The 12,364-nt window shown below is 36.0% G+C and overlaps 1 protein-coding gene across 2 annotated transcripts in view; it reads left to right on the plus strand.

The window, feature by feature from the left end:
- The window catches only part of ITGBL1 (integrin subunit beta like 1), a 129,678-nt gene that overhangs the window by 97,060 nt on the left and 20,254 nt on the right, over window positions 1–12,364 (plus strand). For both annotated transcript variants that reach the window (XM_066545153.1, XM_066545154.1), the window contains exon 8: window positions 11,185–11,301. In XM_066545153.1, coding sequence (XP_066401250.1) covers window positions 11,185–11,301 — 117 coding nt within the window. The remainder of the gene's footprint in view (window positions 1–11,184; window positions 11,302–12,364) is intronic.

Genomic DNA, 12,364 nt, shown 5'->3' on the forward strand with positions numbered 1-12,364 from the left:
TTCTTACTTTGTTCTTTCTTTTGGCTGATCATTTCACTTTCTGTCCTCTCACCATTACCCACTTATTCTTCTGTGGGCTCTGCTGCTTACCTGCCTCCCGTGCCTGTTCCTCAGGGATGAGAGCAGACCTCGTCGCTCTCTACAACGACCCAAAAGGAGGTTGTAGCAAATTGGTCTCTTCTCCCAAGTAACAAGTAGGAGAACAAGAGGAACTGGCCTCAAGTTGCACCAGGGAAAGTTTTAGATGGGATATTAGGAAAAGTTTCTTCACTGAAAGCGTGTTCAGGCAGTGGAAAAGGCTGCCCAGGGAAGTGGTTGAGTCACCATCCCTGAAGGTATTTAAAAGACATAAAGCTGTTGCACTTAGATGTGTTTTACTGGTGGCCTTGGCAATGATGGGTTAATGGTTGGACTTGGTGTTACCAGTGATCTTTTCCAACCTAAATGATTTTGTGATTCAGTCACTTGTAGGCATCTTTGCTCTTCTTTCCTTCCATTTTGAATCTTAATTTCTCAGGATGTTTGGAGCAATCCAAACTTATCCTTCAAGCTTTATTCTTCTGTGTAAAGTGTTTTGCTTTTATGTCCTGACTTCATGACCAACGGTTTTCCATTCATCTCATCTAAGTATGAACTGTAAAAATCTTTTTTGCCAGATTTACAAGTTTTGGATATATCTGGCCTTAGGCCTACTCTCATATGATTTCATTACTCATCCAAATTAATGCTTCATCCTTATCTCTGCCATTCATCTGGGTATACTTTCTTTGGTGGAACTTAGATTACATTTCTTACGTGTACATATTCCAGAGCATACTTACCATATGTAAGAGGTTGTTTTAATGTTCTTCTCTTCTCATCATATCCCATCTTCTCTTTCCTCTGAAACCATTCAGATAGTTTTTCCTGCTCCTAACTTTAAATGTAAAAGCACTAAAAAATAAAGAAATAGCTCCCAGAAACCTCTCCCACCTTTAAATAGACATCTCCATTGTGTTTCTACTTTGTTGACTTTCACTGCTTTACCAGTGAACTTTAGTTAGGCTTAAAAATGTACTGAAATAAACTTTTATAGGGTTTATTTGAAAAATGTAGTTTACATGAAGGGTTGACCCTTGCTAACCCTAACCTCAACCCTTTCATTCCTCTCCTCTGGAATAACCTTGCTCTAAAGTTGTGAAGAACTGTTCCTAAATAGCTGCAGGGGTAGGGAGTTGCATTTGCCTTTAGATTTCTGTAATAGTGACTGCTGTCTCTGGGAACACTATGTTCTCCATACATTCATTAGTGGGAAATAGGCAGATTTAGTTTACAGTTTGCTGGACATGCTTAGAAAAAGTACTTTGGGGGAGAAAAGGTACACAAATTGCTACAGCAGCTAGCTTTGATGCATTCTTTCTCTATACAGAAAGATAAAAACCTTCAGAGTTCACTGGATAGGCCCAGATTTCTCTCCTCAGTTGTTTTTGTCTTGGCAGATACTTTTTTGCTAGAATATTATAGTGAATATTGCTTTTTCCTTGAAAGGATTGCTATTTTTTTCCTAGCCAGCAATCTTATTTCTGATGAAGTTTTAAATATTTAATAGAGCAATTGGTCTGTAGAAAGAACTATTTGCATTGTCTTTGTTATTCTTACATGATGACTGAGGAAATTGACAAAGCAGTACTTTGTGTAGTATCTATACTTATTTCCAAAACAGAAGAGGATAGATGTTTTCAATTTAGCATAGAATTCCCTACAGTACTTATCAGGCTTTACAGTCTTAGCATTTTTAATCAGTTGTAAAAGATCGTCTTACTCTCTGATTTATATAATAGACCTTAGGTTTTCTATTTTTTTGCGTCATTTAACTCCAGAATGTTTCCAATGCTATAAAAAAATGACATTTTGTTAATCGTACTTTCATGTTTAATTTTTCTATGTATCAATGTTGATAACAGTATCACTTTTTAAACAGTGACTTTTAAAGACAGAAATGATTAGTCATAAACCAAAAAAGATACAATATTTAATATCATGCATATGACTGAAATTTTCTTCAACATCTTGTTGAGTAAAGTTTTCAAGGGGCTAATGACTGGTCATTGAATTCTCCAGTTGCTGGAAGGTTCTTAATGTTTTCTGGGGAACACTGGGGACTCTTCTTTCTCTTCCCTCTTGAGAGAAACTATGGGAGGAATTGAGAGTTATATAAAACTTCCCGGGCACTCCCAGAAGTTCTTCTTGTGTATAGTCTAACAGTCTCTGCACTAAGGAGAAAAATACTTCCTGGCTCCCTGGTTTCCACTCAGTTTCAAGCCCCTCTTTTGCCCACTGATGGTGTTTCCTCCTCTCCTGTCTAGTGCCTGGCACTGGCCAAGTGAGGCTCTCCCAGACATCCCTGTTTTCAGTGCCCCACGGAGAACAGACACAGAGCAGTTGGTGACAGAGTGGATCAGGACTGAAAGCAGCTGGTGGAGAAGAACCAGGTTGGCTGCACAACAAGACTGCTGTGTTTTGCATCTACACCTTAAACACACAGGTTAATCTGTTGGTTGTGGCCGACCAGCAAAATAAAGGTCAGTTGTAGCCAAGACAGAAATTTGGCAGGAGCAAATCTTCTTTAGCAGTGATCTTTCTAGAAGTTTTGGGGCTAATTCACACTGTAAACCTGATTTTGTGCTCTCAGAATTAGCAAGGCTGAGTACAAATACACCTGGCTCCTAATTATACCTATCCAACTCAGTCTTACCAGTGTCCTTGCCTGCTCATGAGGTTCTATCATGACAGATGAGCCAAGAGGGAATTACTTTCAAGGACTTTAAACAAGTACGCACCTGTAGAGTGATACATAATGTGCCTGGCTGGTCCTTTGAGAACCCTTGAGTCACTGGTTTGTGCTATGCACTCTTCTTGAAATCTGCAAACCCAGGGTTACTTGCAATGGAGAATTTACTACTAATATTTCAAATCATAGAGTGGGGAAATGAAGGATTGTGTCATTTTCTGAAGATAAACTTTGCATTTAAAAAGCTGTTACTCCTTCAAAAGCTGTTACTTCTTCATTCCATATTGGATACTTTTCCACAGAGCCAGCCTTTTTGGGTGCTGGGAAAAAGCATTATTTCACAGATGCCATTAAATTTGGGGCAAAGATTTTAAGAGCCATAAGGCAGTGTCTCTACAACAGATTAGAGAGCCTTGTAACAAGAGGCTAGTGCACAATCTTGCCAGTTGGCAGCAAAAAAGGAAAAATTTGCTTAAGAGTAAGGGTAAGAGCATTTTAGCTTGGAAGAACTCAGTAGATGATGCAGTTGCTAGGAAATGTCTTTCATTTCTGGAAAAAGTCTTGAGGTGAAAGTTAATCAATAAGGTAGATACAGTGTGATGTCATTTGTTGCCATGGTTTCTGAACTTGGCAGTCTGTTATCTGCAAATAGTATTGATGGTTGCTATGCAGTCAAATATTTTCATATTGTTGTTTTACTGTTATTAAGCACTTTAATCTTAGCTAAAGCTTCAAAGCACAGACCACTTAGGAGTTTAAATGTTTTAATAGGTAGGCTTCTATTACAACCCTAAAATATCTTGAATTTTTCTATCTAATAAATAACAGGCTTCAGCAGGAAGTGAACAAGGTTAACATTTTGGTGATTAAATTTCCACAAAGCAGTTGACATTTTCTAGTAAATTAATCTGCAAATTAGATAACTCTGTGGAATGAGTGCTATGACTCTTTACATGACAGATCATGTGAAAAAGGGGGTGAGCAGTCAATCATCTGGATGATAAGGCAGTCAAATGTATGACGCTCTAAATGGCTGAAAAGCCATGATGGTTTCTTGAACAATGGCCTTTTGTTTCATGTATCTTCCACAATGGGATTGTGAAGTCTTTATTATGTTTGGGTTTTGCTAGAAAATATTTTGTAACAGCTGAATAAGCTGAAAAGGAAATGAGACTTATTTTTCCTGATAGTTGTCAGTGTGAAGAGAAAGCATTCTCAGGTCAGATCTTTTAAATCAAACATAACTTCATTTTTAATGTTCTATGGAGATGTTAGTTTTAGTAGAATGCTTTGTATCCTTTGCTTGATTTAGTGGCATCTCTTGCAGTATTTTTTCTTCATAGTTTGAGTTTTTGAAAGCATTTTGGGGGGAAAGAATGAAAAAGAGATGAGCAGAGGAAGGGAATTTAAAAATCAGATGATGACTTGCTGAATTCTAGGGTTTGTACATCTTAAGAGCGAAATTTGCCATGCTGTCTATTTTTCTCTTTTTCCCCAATGTATTCCTTCTCCTCCCCTTCAATTTGCACTGCTCTCTGCCTTAACAACACATTTCTTTAGAAAGTGTTTTGCCACCTTCTTTCCTGTCTTTTCACACATCTCTCCTCTTTGTGGTGACTTTGACTATCACCTTTCATTTGAACAGAGAAGTAATTGCCTTCCTAGTCCTACTTGTCCCCTTAATATAGGGAGTGAACTGTCAAGGATGCACTCCCAGTGGGAGAACCTGAGGAAGATGTCATGAGGAAAAGTGATGCCTACAGCCAAAATCCTGCTCCTACAAAGAGGGCAGGGGTGTCCTGGGTGGCTCCTTTCCTGGAACTCCTCTAGAAATTCCCTGTTGGCTGTGCAGAAATACAAAAGGAGCTTTTGAGTGCATCCTCAAAGCAGGGCTACTTAGAGCAGGCAGATGGAGGAGACGTGTCAGCTTGATGATGACAGCAGATGTCAAGCTAACAATCTGAAAAGGAAGCTAGGAGAGCAGCAGTACTTCTTACCAAAATTTTTAAAGAGAGGGAGGGGAAAAAGTGAAAAACCAAAAGTAGAATAAAAAGAAAGGCAGCATGGAAAAGGAGATACAAATCAGTGTTGCTGACTGGCAGGAGCTCTGAAAGACTATCTGATGCTAAATCTGTAAAGTGGTGCTGTTGAGTGGAATTATCTAAAGAAGTATTTCACTATTAAGCTGTCACAAAGAAAAAGCATTTACTTCAGGTGCCATATGCCAACTGTGCAATCAGACTTCCAGTCATACATCCTGTGTGTTCTAAGGCTGGGGGACAAGTCTCAGCTGTTTGAAGTCACCCTTCCATGAAACTTGCTTTTACAATACTGGATGTTCAGTTGCTTGCACTGTTGTGAAGGTTGCATTGTTTGGGATAGCATACTTTTATTTTTTGAGATCTTTTTATCTTATTTTATCTTTTTCTATCTGGGGTTTTTGTGTTTTAGGTTTTATACCCTTAAGAACAAACGAAACTATCAGACTTTCTTTGGTACTCTTTCACATCATAAAGCAATGAAATTTTTAAAAAATTAAAATAAACATACTTTTTCTGTTTAAGAAAATATGCCCATGATACCTGTTATATAAGGGAAGTCTTGTACTTTGTACTAGTGAAGAACTTGATAAAACATACTGTAGTGGAAAGTCTCAGGCAGCTTTAACAAAAGACTTTCTTAATTTGTGAATTTCTGCTGTTTTCCTTAGGCCAAATATTTACATACATTTACATACATTTATTTCAGACCTTTTGATAGTTCTAAATGTGGTAGCTGATGCAGTTATTGCAGCTGAGAGGTGACCAGTAAGACTAAGAAAAATACAGCTATTTAACCTAATTATATACTTCAGCTACTGTTCATGTTATTTGAATAAAAATCTCAGAACTTGCCGTTAAAAGTTTGCTTTAGTGTACAAAATTCTTGAAAAAAAAACCCCACAAAATTCTGAAGTTTGTAAATTACTTTAGATTTATTAAAGCTGTTTCATTTCATTTTATGTTGGTATGATTCAGCTAAGCCCTTCTCTGGAGCTTTTATATCTTTCATTGTGGTCTTGGGTCAGTGATGCTGCAAATAGTCTTTTTATTGAGTAGACTCAAGGCATGTTTACTTTCTGTATACTGATTTAGAAAGAGAAAGCTAGTTCTCAATCCAAACCCAAGCAAGTAGTTGTTCTTGTAATAACTGCCAAATGTTTTTTCTTGTGTATGAGGAGATAAATGCATAAATTTATTCTTCATAATACAGTGCAGGAAAAAAAAGAAGTGATTGTTGATTGAACATTTTGTGGAAAACTCAATTGTCATGCAATTTTCAAATTATCTCCACAAAAACAAGTCCTTCATCCCAAACCCCCTAACAGTCCCCAGACTTTCATTGTTTGAATGAGATCAGTCAGATATTTAAAGAAGTTCAAAGGACACTTTTGTATGTGCTTAAGATGCTTCCAAAGGTTCCCTTCTTCTGACCCCTCATAAACCACCCAACAAACCAGATCCAAGAATTGCCAGCATTTCAAAACCCAAGGATCCTTTCATGTATAAAGCAGAATTATTTTTTATCTAGTCTATACAATATTTATATATATATATATAATATATATATATATATATATATATTTTTTTTTTAAAGCCAATCTAGATGAGAATTAATTCCAGGAAATTTTTGGAATAGGACATACAAAACACACAATGCATGGCCACTAAGAAATCTGTAGCTGTTTCCTGCTTGAGTCTAAATTTCTGCACATTGATCAAGCTCAGCTGGAGTGTGCTGCTCTGACCCCCTCTGACTGAGGCACCACCCTATTTTTTTGCAAGTGTTGCATTTTGTTTTCCAATTTTGTGGTACTCTTTGTTCCCTTTACTGGTCTTTTATTCCCTCCACCATTCAATCAGTGAATTACCTTTTGCCTTACTTGAATCTGCTACCTTCTGTTACTTCCTTTCAGCCACATCTGCTTCCCCTCACCCTTTATGTGCACTGAAACTTTGTGATCTTCTGTACAAATCTTCCCATCCCTCCTCTCTGATTTGCCATTTCTGAACCTGAACATTGTTTTAGATCATCTTGCTCACATCCAGCATGAAATGAGTTCTGTTGGCAGAAGGACACAGCAGCTTTACTGAATGTGCTCAAGTTGCCTGAGATTATGTGATAAAAAAGAAATTGCAATTTCTGATACGTAATGCTTTCAGATGTTAAGCCTGGGACAGCCATGGGGCAGAAAAGTTCTTACTAAAGGCAGATTCCCTCCTATTTATCAGTAGCCTGAAACACCATTTTTTTGATATACCAGATGAACCTGACTTGCTTTTACCACACTCTCAGTGCAATTTGGCACTGTCTTCCTTTCACAAAAAACCAAAAACATAAACAGAAGAAAGGCTTTGTTTATTTGTTTTCATTTAGAAGATAAAAATTCATCATCCTGCACAGAAAAATCCTTTATGCTATAGAGTTACAGGCAGGGAAAGACAATAAAGTATATCTTATTATATTCAGTGTTTATTTTTACATTGAAAGCTGTTACTATCTCTTCCTTTGCTGGCCAAAACAGGGTAAAAATGCTTTATTAAAAATGATATACTTCTAGCATAGAGTTTTAAAATTACCTCTACAAAGGAGACTTTCAGTCAATCCATATAGGCAACTGGAAATTTGTTTGAATGCAATCGTCACAGCAATTTGCATGGGGACAGGTTTAATGTAAATCTAGAAACTGTTTAGTTATGTTTTATAAATGTTGGACACGAGGAATGAAAAAACTCTATAGTAAATGGGGAATAAAATCAAAAGCTAAAAGCTTACCGCATTTTTCTTTAAAATTCTAGAGTCAATTATCTAATGAACTGGTGTTTTGATGAGATGTGGCACTTTAATTCCCTTTAAAAACAAAAAATCCCAACCTAAGCTGATCTTTTGTCACTCTTCAAGCACTAACAATTATTAGTGATAAGTTAATACTCCTATTGACATCAATGGGAGGAAGAAGTGTGAGGAAATATTAAGACTGTAGGCAAATAAATGTCTTGTATAATTATTCTATTCTTAGCATCTTGCATTGCAGTAAGTAGCTTAAGCCTTTCAATGCTAATGGCTCATATAACTTCCATGATAAAGCTGCCTTCATCTGAAGCCATCTGATAATGACATTTACCCTCCCTGTTTAGCGAGGAAAAGTAGAAGCCATTGCTGTAAAATGTCTGAGGTCAACTGGTTTCTTTTTACACAAAAAGTGTAGCTCTTGCACAGATGGTTGAGAAGGTGCAGAATGTTGTATTCATCCCATGTTAAATTGTTTCTGTATGCCTTGGAATTTAAAGAAAATTTAGGATGTATGGCAGTAGCTTTCCTTGTAGGTTGCTATGGTAAACCTAATATTCTATACAAAGAAGGAGTATGTTTAGTAAAGTGCTGATCCCTTTTCACTATAATGTGAGCTTCAAATTACTTTTGCATGATTGAATTTGTTTGGTAAGTATTTTATCACAGTAGCTAAGAGAAGAAGATCACAGAATAAGGTGTGGCTTCTGATATTTCAGCAGCAGATGCATACTATATAGTTAGCTGTTCAGAAGCAATAGGACTTTAGTTCTTTGTTAAATTATCTCCTTAGAGTAAGCCCAACTTACATAATCTAACCAAAATCTCACTACTTTTGGAGGCAGAATATTTTTGTAGCCAGTACAAAGTGGCATTTATTTAGTGACACTGTTAAATAATTTCTCATGCTGAATTTTTAATGTTTGTAAAAATAAAGGAACTAATAATTTGAGTATCAATTTCAGCAGCAGTGTAATAAACTACTACAATTGTATTTTTGAATATTTAAATATAAAGAAATAGCACAAAAAAATCCTTTTCCAGAGCACTTGCTGACTGAAGTTTATGTCTATTTTCAAGACACTTTCAATTCTGCTGAGTCTGCAGTCAGATGATCTAAACCATATTTAGGTGTAATTTAGGTGAGAGCCAGGAAAAAAAAAAAAAAAAAAAAAAAAAAAAAAAAAAAGGCACAGGTTGAGAAAGTAGGGCCTAAATTCTCTTTGATCATGTATTTCTTGCATGAAAAAATGTGTTTGATCTGTCTAGGGATGGGCTTCCCTCCATTTTTCTGCTGGTGAAACTGTTGCACATTAGCTAAAATGAATAAATATTTCTTGCAGCAGGGACTGAGAGGAGCCTGAGGAGCCTGTTCCCATTGCAGCACAAGGGACCAGCCACTGGACTCTGACTTATTAAATTAAGCATTACAGAAGATAATGCTTAGTTACAGAACATGCAGGATCCTCATTACAGGACCTTCCTTTGTTCATTCCTCTTGAGGATTTTCCATCTCTAAAGACTCCTCTAGTCAAAGCAGTTTGCTTAAAATGATTTTACCATCTTCAGGCATCCTTAGTATAGCAATGTCTGGCCTGGAGACCACTGCTGAAGATTCTCCTTTTGTTTGTGTCACAGTCTCCACAACAGATGGGTCCTGTTCATCAGGAGCCTCTCAGCCTGCAGGTCCCTGACTGTTCCTTGGGACAGGCTGATGTGGCACTTTTGCAAAAGTGATCAGGTTGCCTAAGGTAAAAGCATAAAAAGCCACAAATTAGACTCAATAAAATTCTCAGTATATTTAAGCACTAAGGATTTTTTTTCCAACTTCTAATGTGGCTGTCCTTGACAAATAATTATAGCCTAGAGAATGCAGGCCAATAGCATCATTTTTTCTGTAGGCAATCATATCTTAAATTTTGACATGATTACTAAGCACAACTCTATTTCATGATGCAGTAGATGCACTTCCAGTAAAAAGTTTCTTTCTGAAAAAAGTATCCTCATATAATTGACAATGAAACATAGTTTTTAAACTATGCATATAATAAAAGTATTAAGTATTTACTCTAATTCTCTTTTGTATGTCTTTGCTAAAATTCTTGCCCTTTATGTCCTTCTAGATTGAATCCTGGTGCATAAAATGTCAGCTCAGAAGTGCAATGTATGTTGAAGCTTGGGAAGATGAAGAGTACAGAAGTTGTAAAATGAGCTTAGAATTTTTTTTTCATAAGTAAAAAGATTTCTCCCTATTCCAACTTAGACTGACTGTTTTCTTTAAATAAGAAAAAAAAAAGCCAAACAAAAAATAAACCCCACAAACAAATATAACAAATTAGGGTTAGAAGTTGAGAAAGGAGGTAATCATTTGTTCGGTACCTTACCCTAAAAGGTTTTAGTGTCATGACACCTACAGTTAGAAAACCTCTACTGAGGTTTTCATTAACAGTCCTTTCCCGTTCAATAAAATATTTCAGCAAATGCTGGAAAAAATTAGTGCAGTGTGTTGTGAACTCTCTGGTTGCATAATGAAAGGCTGCACTTGGAGGATATTTTTTTACTTTCCTGCAATACTATAAATTTGGGGGTTGCATTCAGTAGAGCAGTGGCCAGGCCCAAGCTGAGTTTCATTGATGCTGTGACTAAATTAAATAAATAAGGGCAGGTTTTCTGCATCCTAGTCCATATCCATGGTGGCCATTTTTTACACAAAATATCCCTTCCCAAGCCCATCAAATGTATGAGTTCGGTCCATGATTTGTGCCATTTTTAGAACGTTCTTTCCCCAGAATTGCATAAAATAATTTAAAAACATACAGAGGCAAATTTTTAGAAGTTAGGGCCTGTTATTTGAACTGAGTTTGTCTCAGATATGTGCAGTGTAGGACTGTCCTGGATTTTAATTTTTTTCACATCTGGCCATTTAGTACTCAATGCTCTTAGGGTTTTGGAGTGAACTCCGTGGGAACTTGGATAAATCTGTTGTCCCTTTAAGTCCAGAGGAGCTCTCCTGTAAATAGATTGATGGAAGGGGAGACTGTGACAGAAGTTGTGCTCATTTCCCCAGATCTAGACAAGAAAAATTACAGGGATTTTGCTTTCAAAAAGTTGACAGAGTATTTGAAGAATTATTTTGCTACATGAATAGAGAGTATCTTAGATGCTCTGTGCATAGACTATTTAATTCTGACCACATTTATGCTGGTGTTTCTGAGATATGTGCTAAATATTTTAGATCAACTATAGAGGTTAATTATGCAGATAAGCATGGACCAGCTCAGTTATGCTAAGTTCAGATATGAAAAACATGCAGTGCTAGTGATTGCTTATTGTTGCCATTTCCACTAAGATTATAACAGTGATATACTTTCCATCTGGTTGCCATGGAGGAGGAATAGTTTTGTTTTGCTATGATTTTGTTTGTTTGTTTGTTTGTTTTAAATTGTGTTTATGAGTTATACTTTAATCAATGCAGTGTGACTTGTAGTTTGCCTTTGGGGTCAGGATGCAGCATAAACTTGGGGTTTATTCAATCTATTTTACTTTACTGAAATCATGACTCTAACAATTATTTATTCTTGCAGGGAGATGTGAATGTGGCCAATGCACTTGTTTCCCTCCAGGAGACAACAGAGTTCATGGCAAAAACTGTGAATGTGATGATCGACAGTGTGAAAATGCAGATGGCGATGTCTGTGGGGGTATGTGTTCACTTAATATCACATAACATAGCAGAATTTAACAGCACAACAGAACTGAATCTTGACTGTATATAGCTTTCTGTTCCCCTTGATTTTATAGAATAATGTCACTATAGACTATTTACATCATTCATTGATGGCAGAATTTTGTTAAAAACAAGCACTAGAAGTATTGAACATGTTAGAAAATATTTATTTTAAGACTTTATGTGTGCTAATACATAAATGGAAGTGCTGTATTCCATCAGTTCCATCAGACACTTAAACAAAAACCTAGAACATTAGGTAACCTTACGTTGTATTTAGTTGTGATCCTTTATTGAGGGTGTTGTAATAAATCTAAAAGTACTGATGACCAGAAAAACTTTTAAATATTTTGTATTCACTAACAGTGATATGCCTGTTTTCTAAAAAAGTAGCAAAATATGTTATGAAAGAATGTAAAATGCTTGAGAGACAGTGTCATAGTAATTGTAGATGCAGATGGTTTATTTAAGTATTGGCAGTGAAAGCCTTACATTGTGATATTTCAGTAAAGTATGTTGGTGTTTAGCAGTATTTCAAGGTAGTTTTGGATGTGTAAGTGCATGCATACCACATGGTATTTTATAAGCAGCCAAATAATATTTATCATGAACGCGCTCTTTCTAGTTTTTATGTGCTTTGTTTTTAAAATGACTCTTTGATTCTAAATGTTAACTAAGTTGTTCATATGAACAATGGCACATTGAATTGTATTCCTTATTTCTATGCAGAAAAAAAATTTATTGCTTCATGTTCCTCATGTACATAAAAAATTCTGACTACAGGGAATATTCCTTCAAGGTGTCTGCCATGCAGAATATAGACATATATAGGAAATTTTGTTTTGAATATCTAACTAGCCAAAAAAATAGTTTACAGCATTCAGAGTAATTCAATAATATCAGTGTATAGGAAAAAAATTTAATTTTGTGTAAAAGGCATAAAAAAAACCCACTGAAAATCAGTTTCATATTTGTTAGATGTTAAATAGTTGGGACATAAAATTCATCATTATCCATGCTAAAAATATCTCATTTGT

Source organism: Molothrus aeneus, chromosome 2, assembly GCF_037042795.1.
Source record: "Molothrus aeneus isolate 106 chromosome 2, BPBGC_Maene_1.0, whole genome shotgun sequence".
NCBI lineage: Eukaryota > Metazoa > Chordata > Aves > Passeriformes > Icteridae > Molothrus > Molothrus aeneus.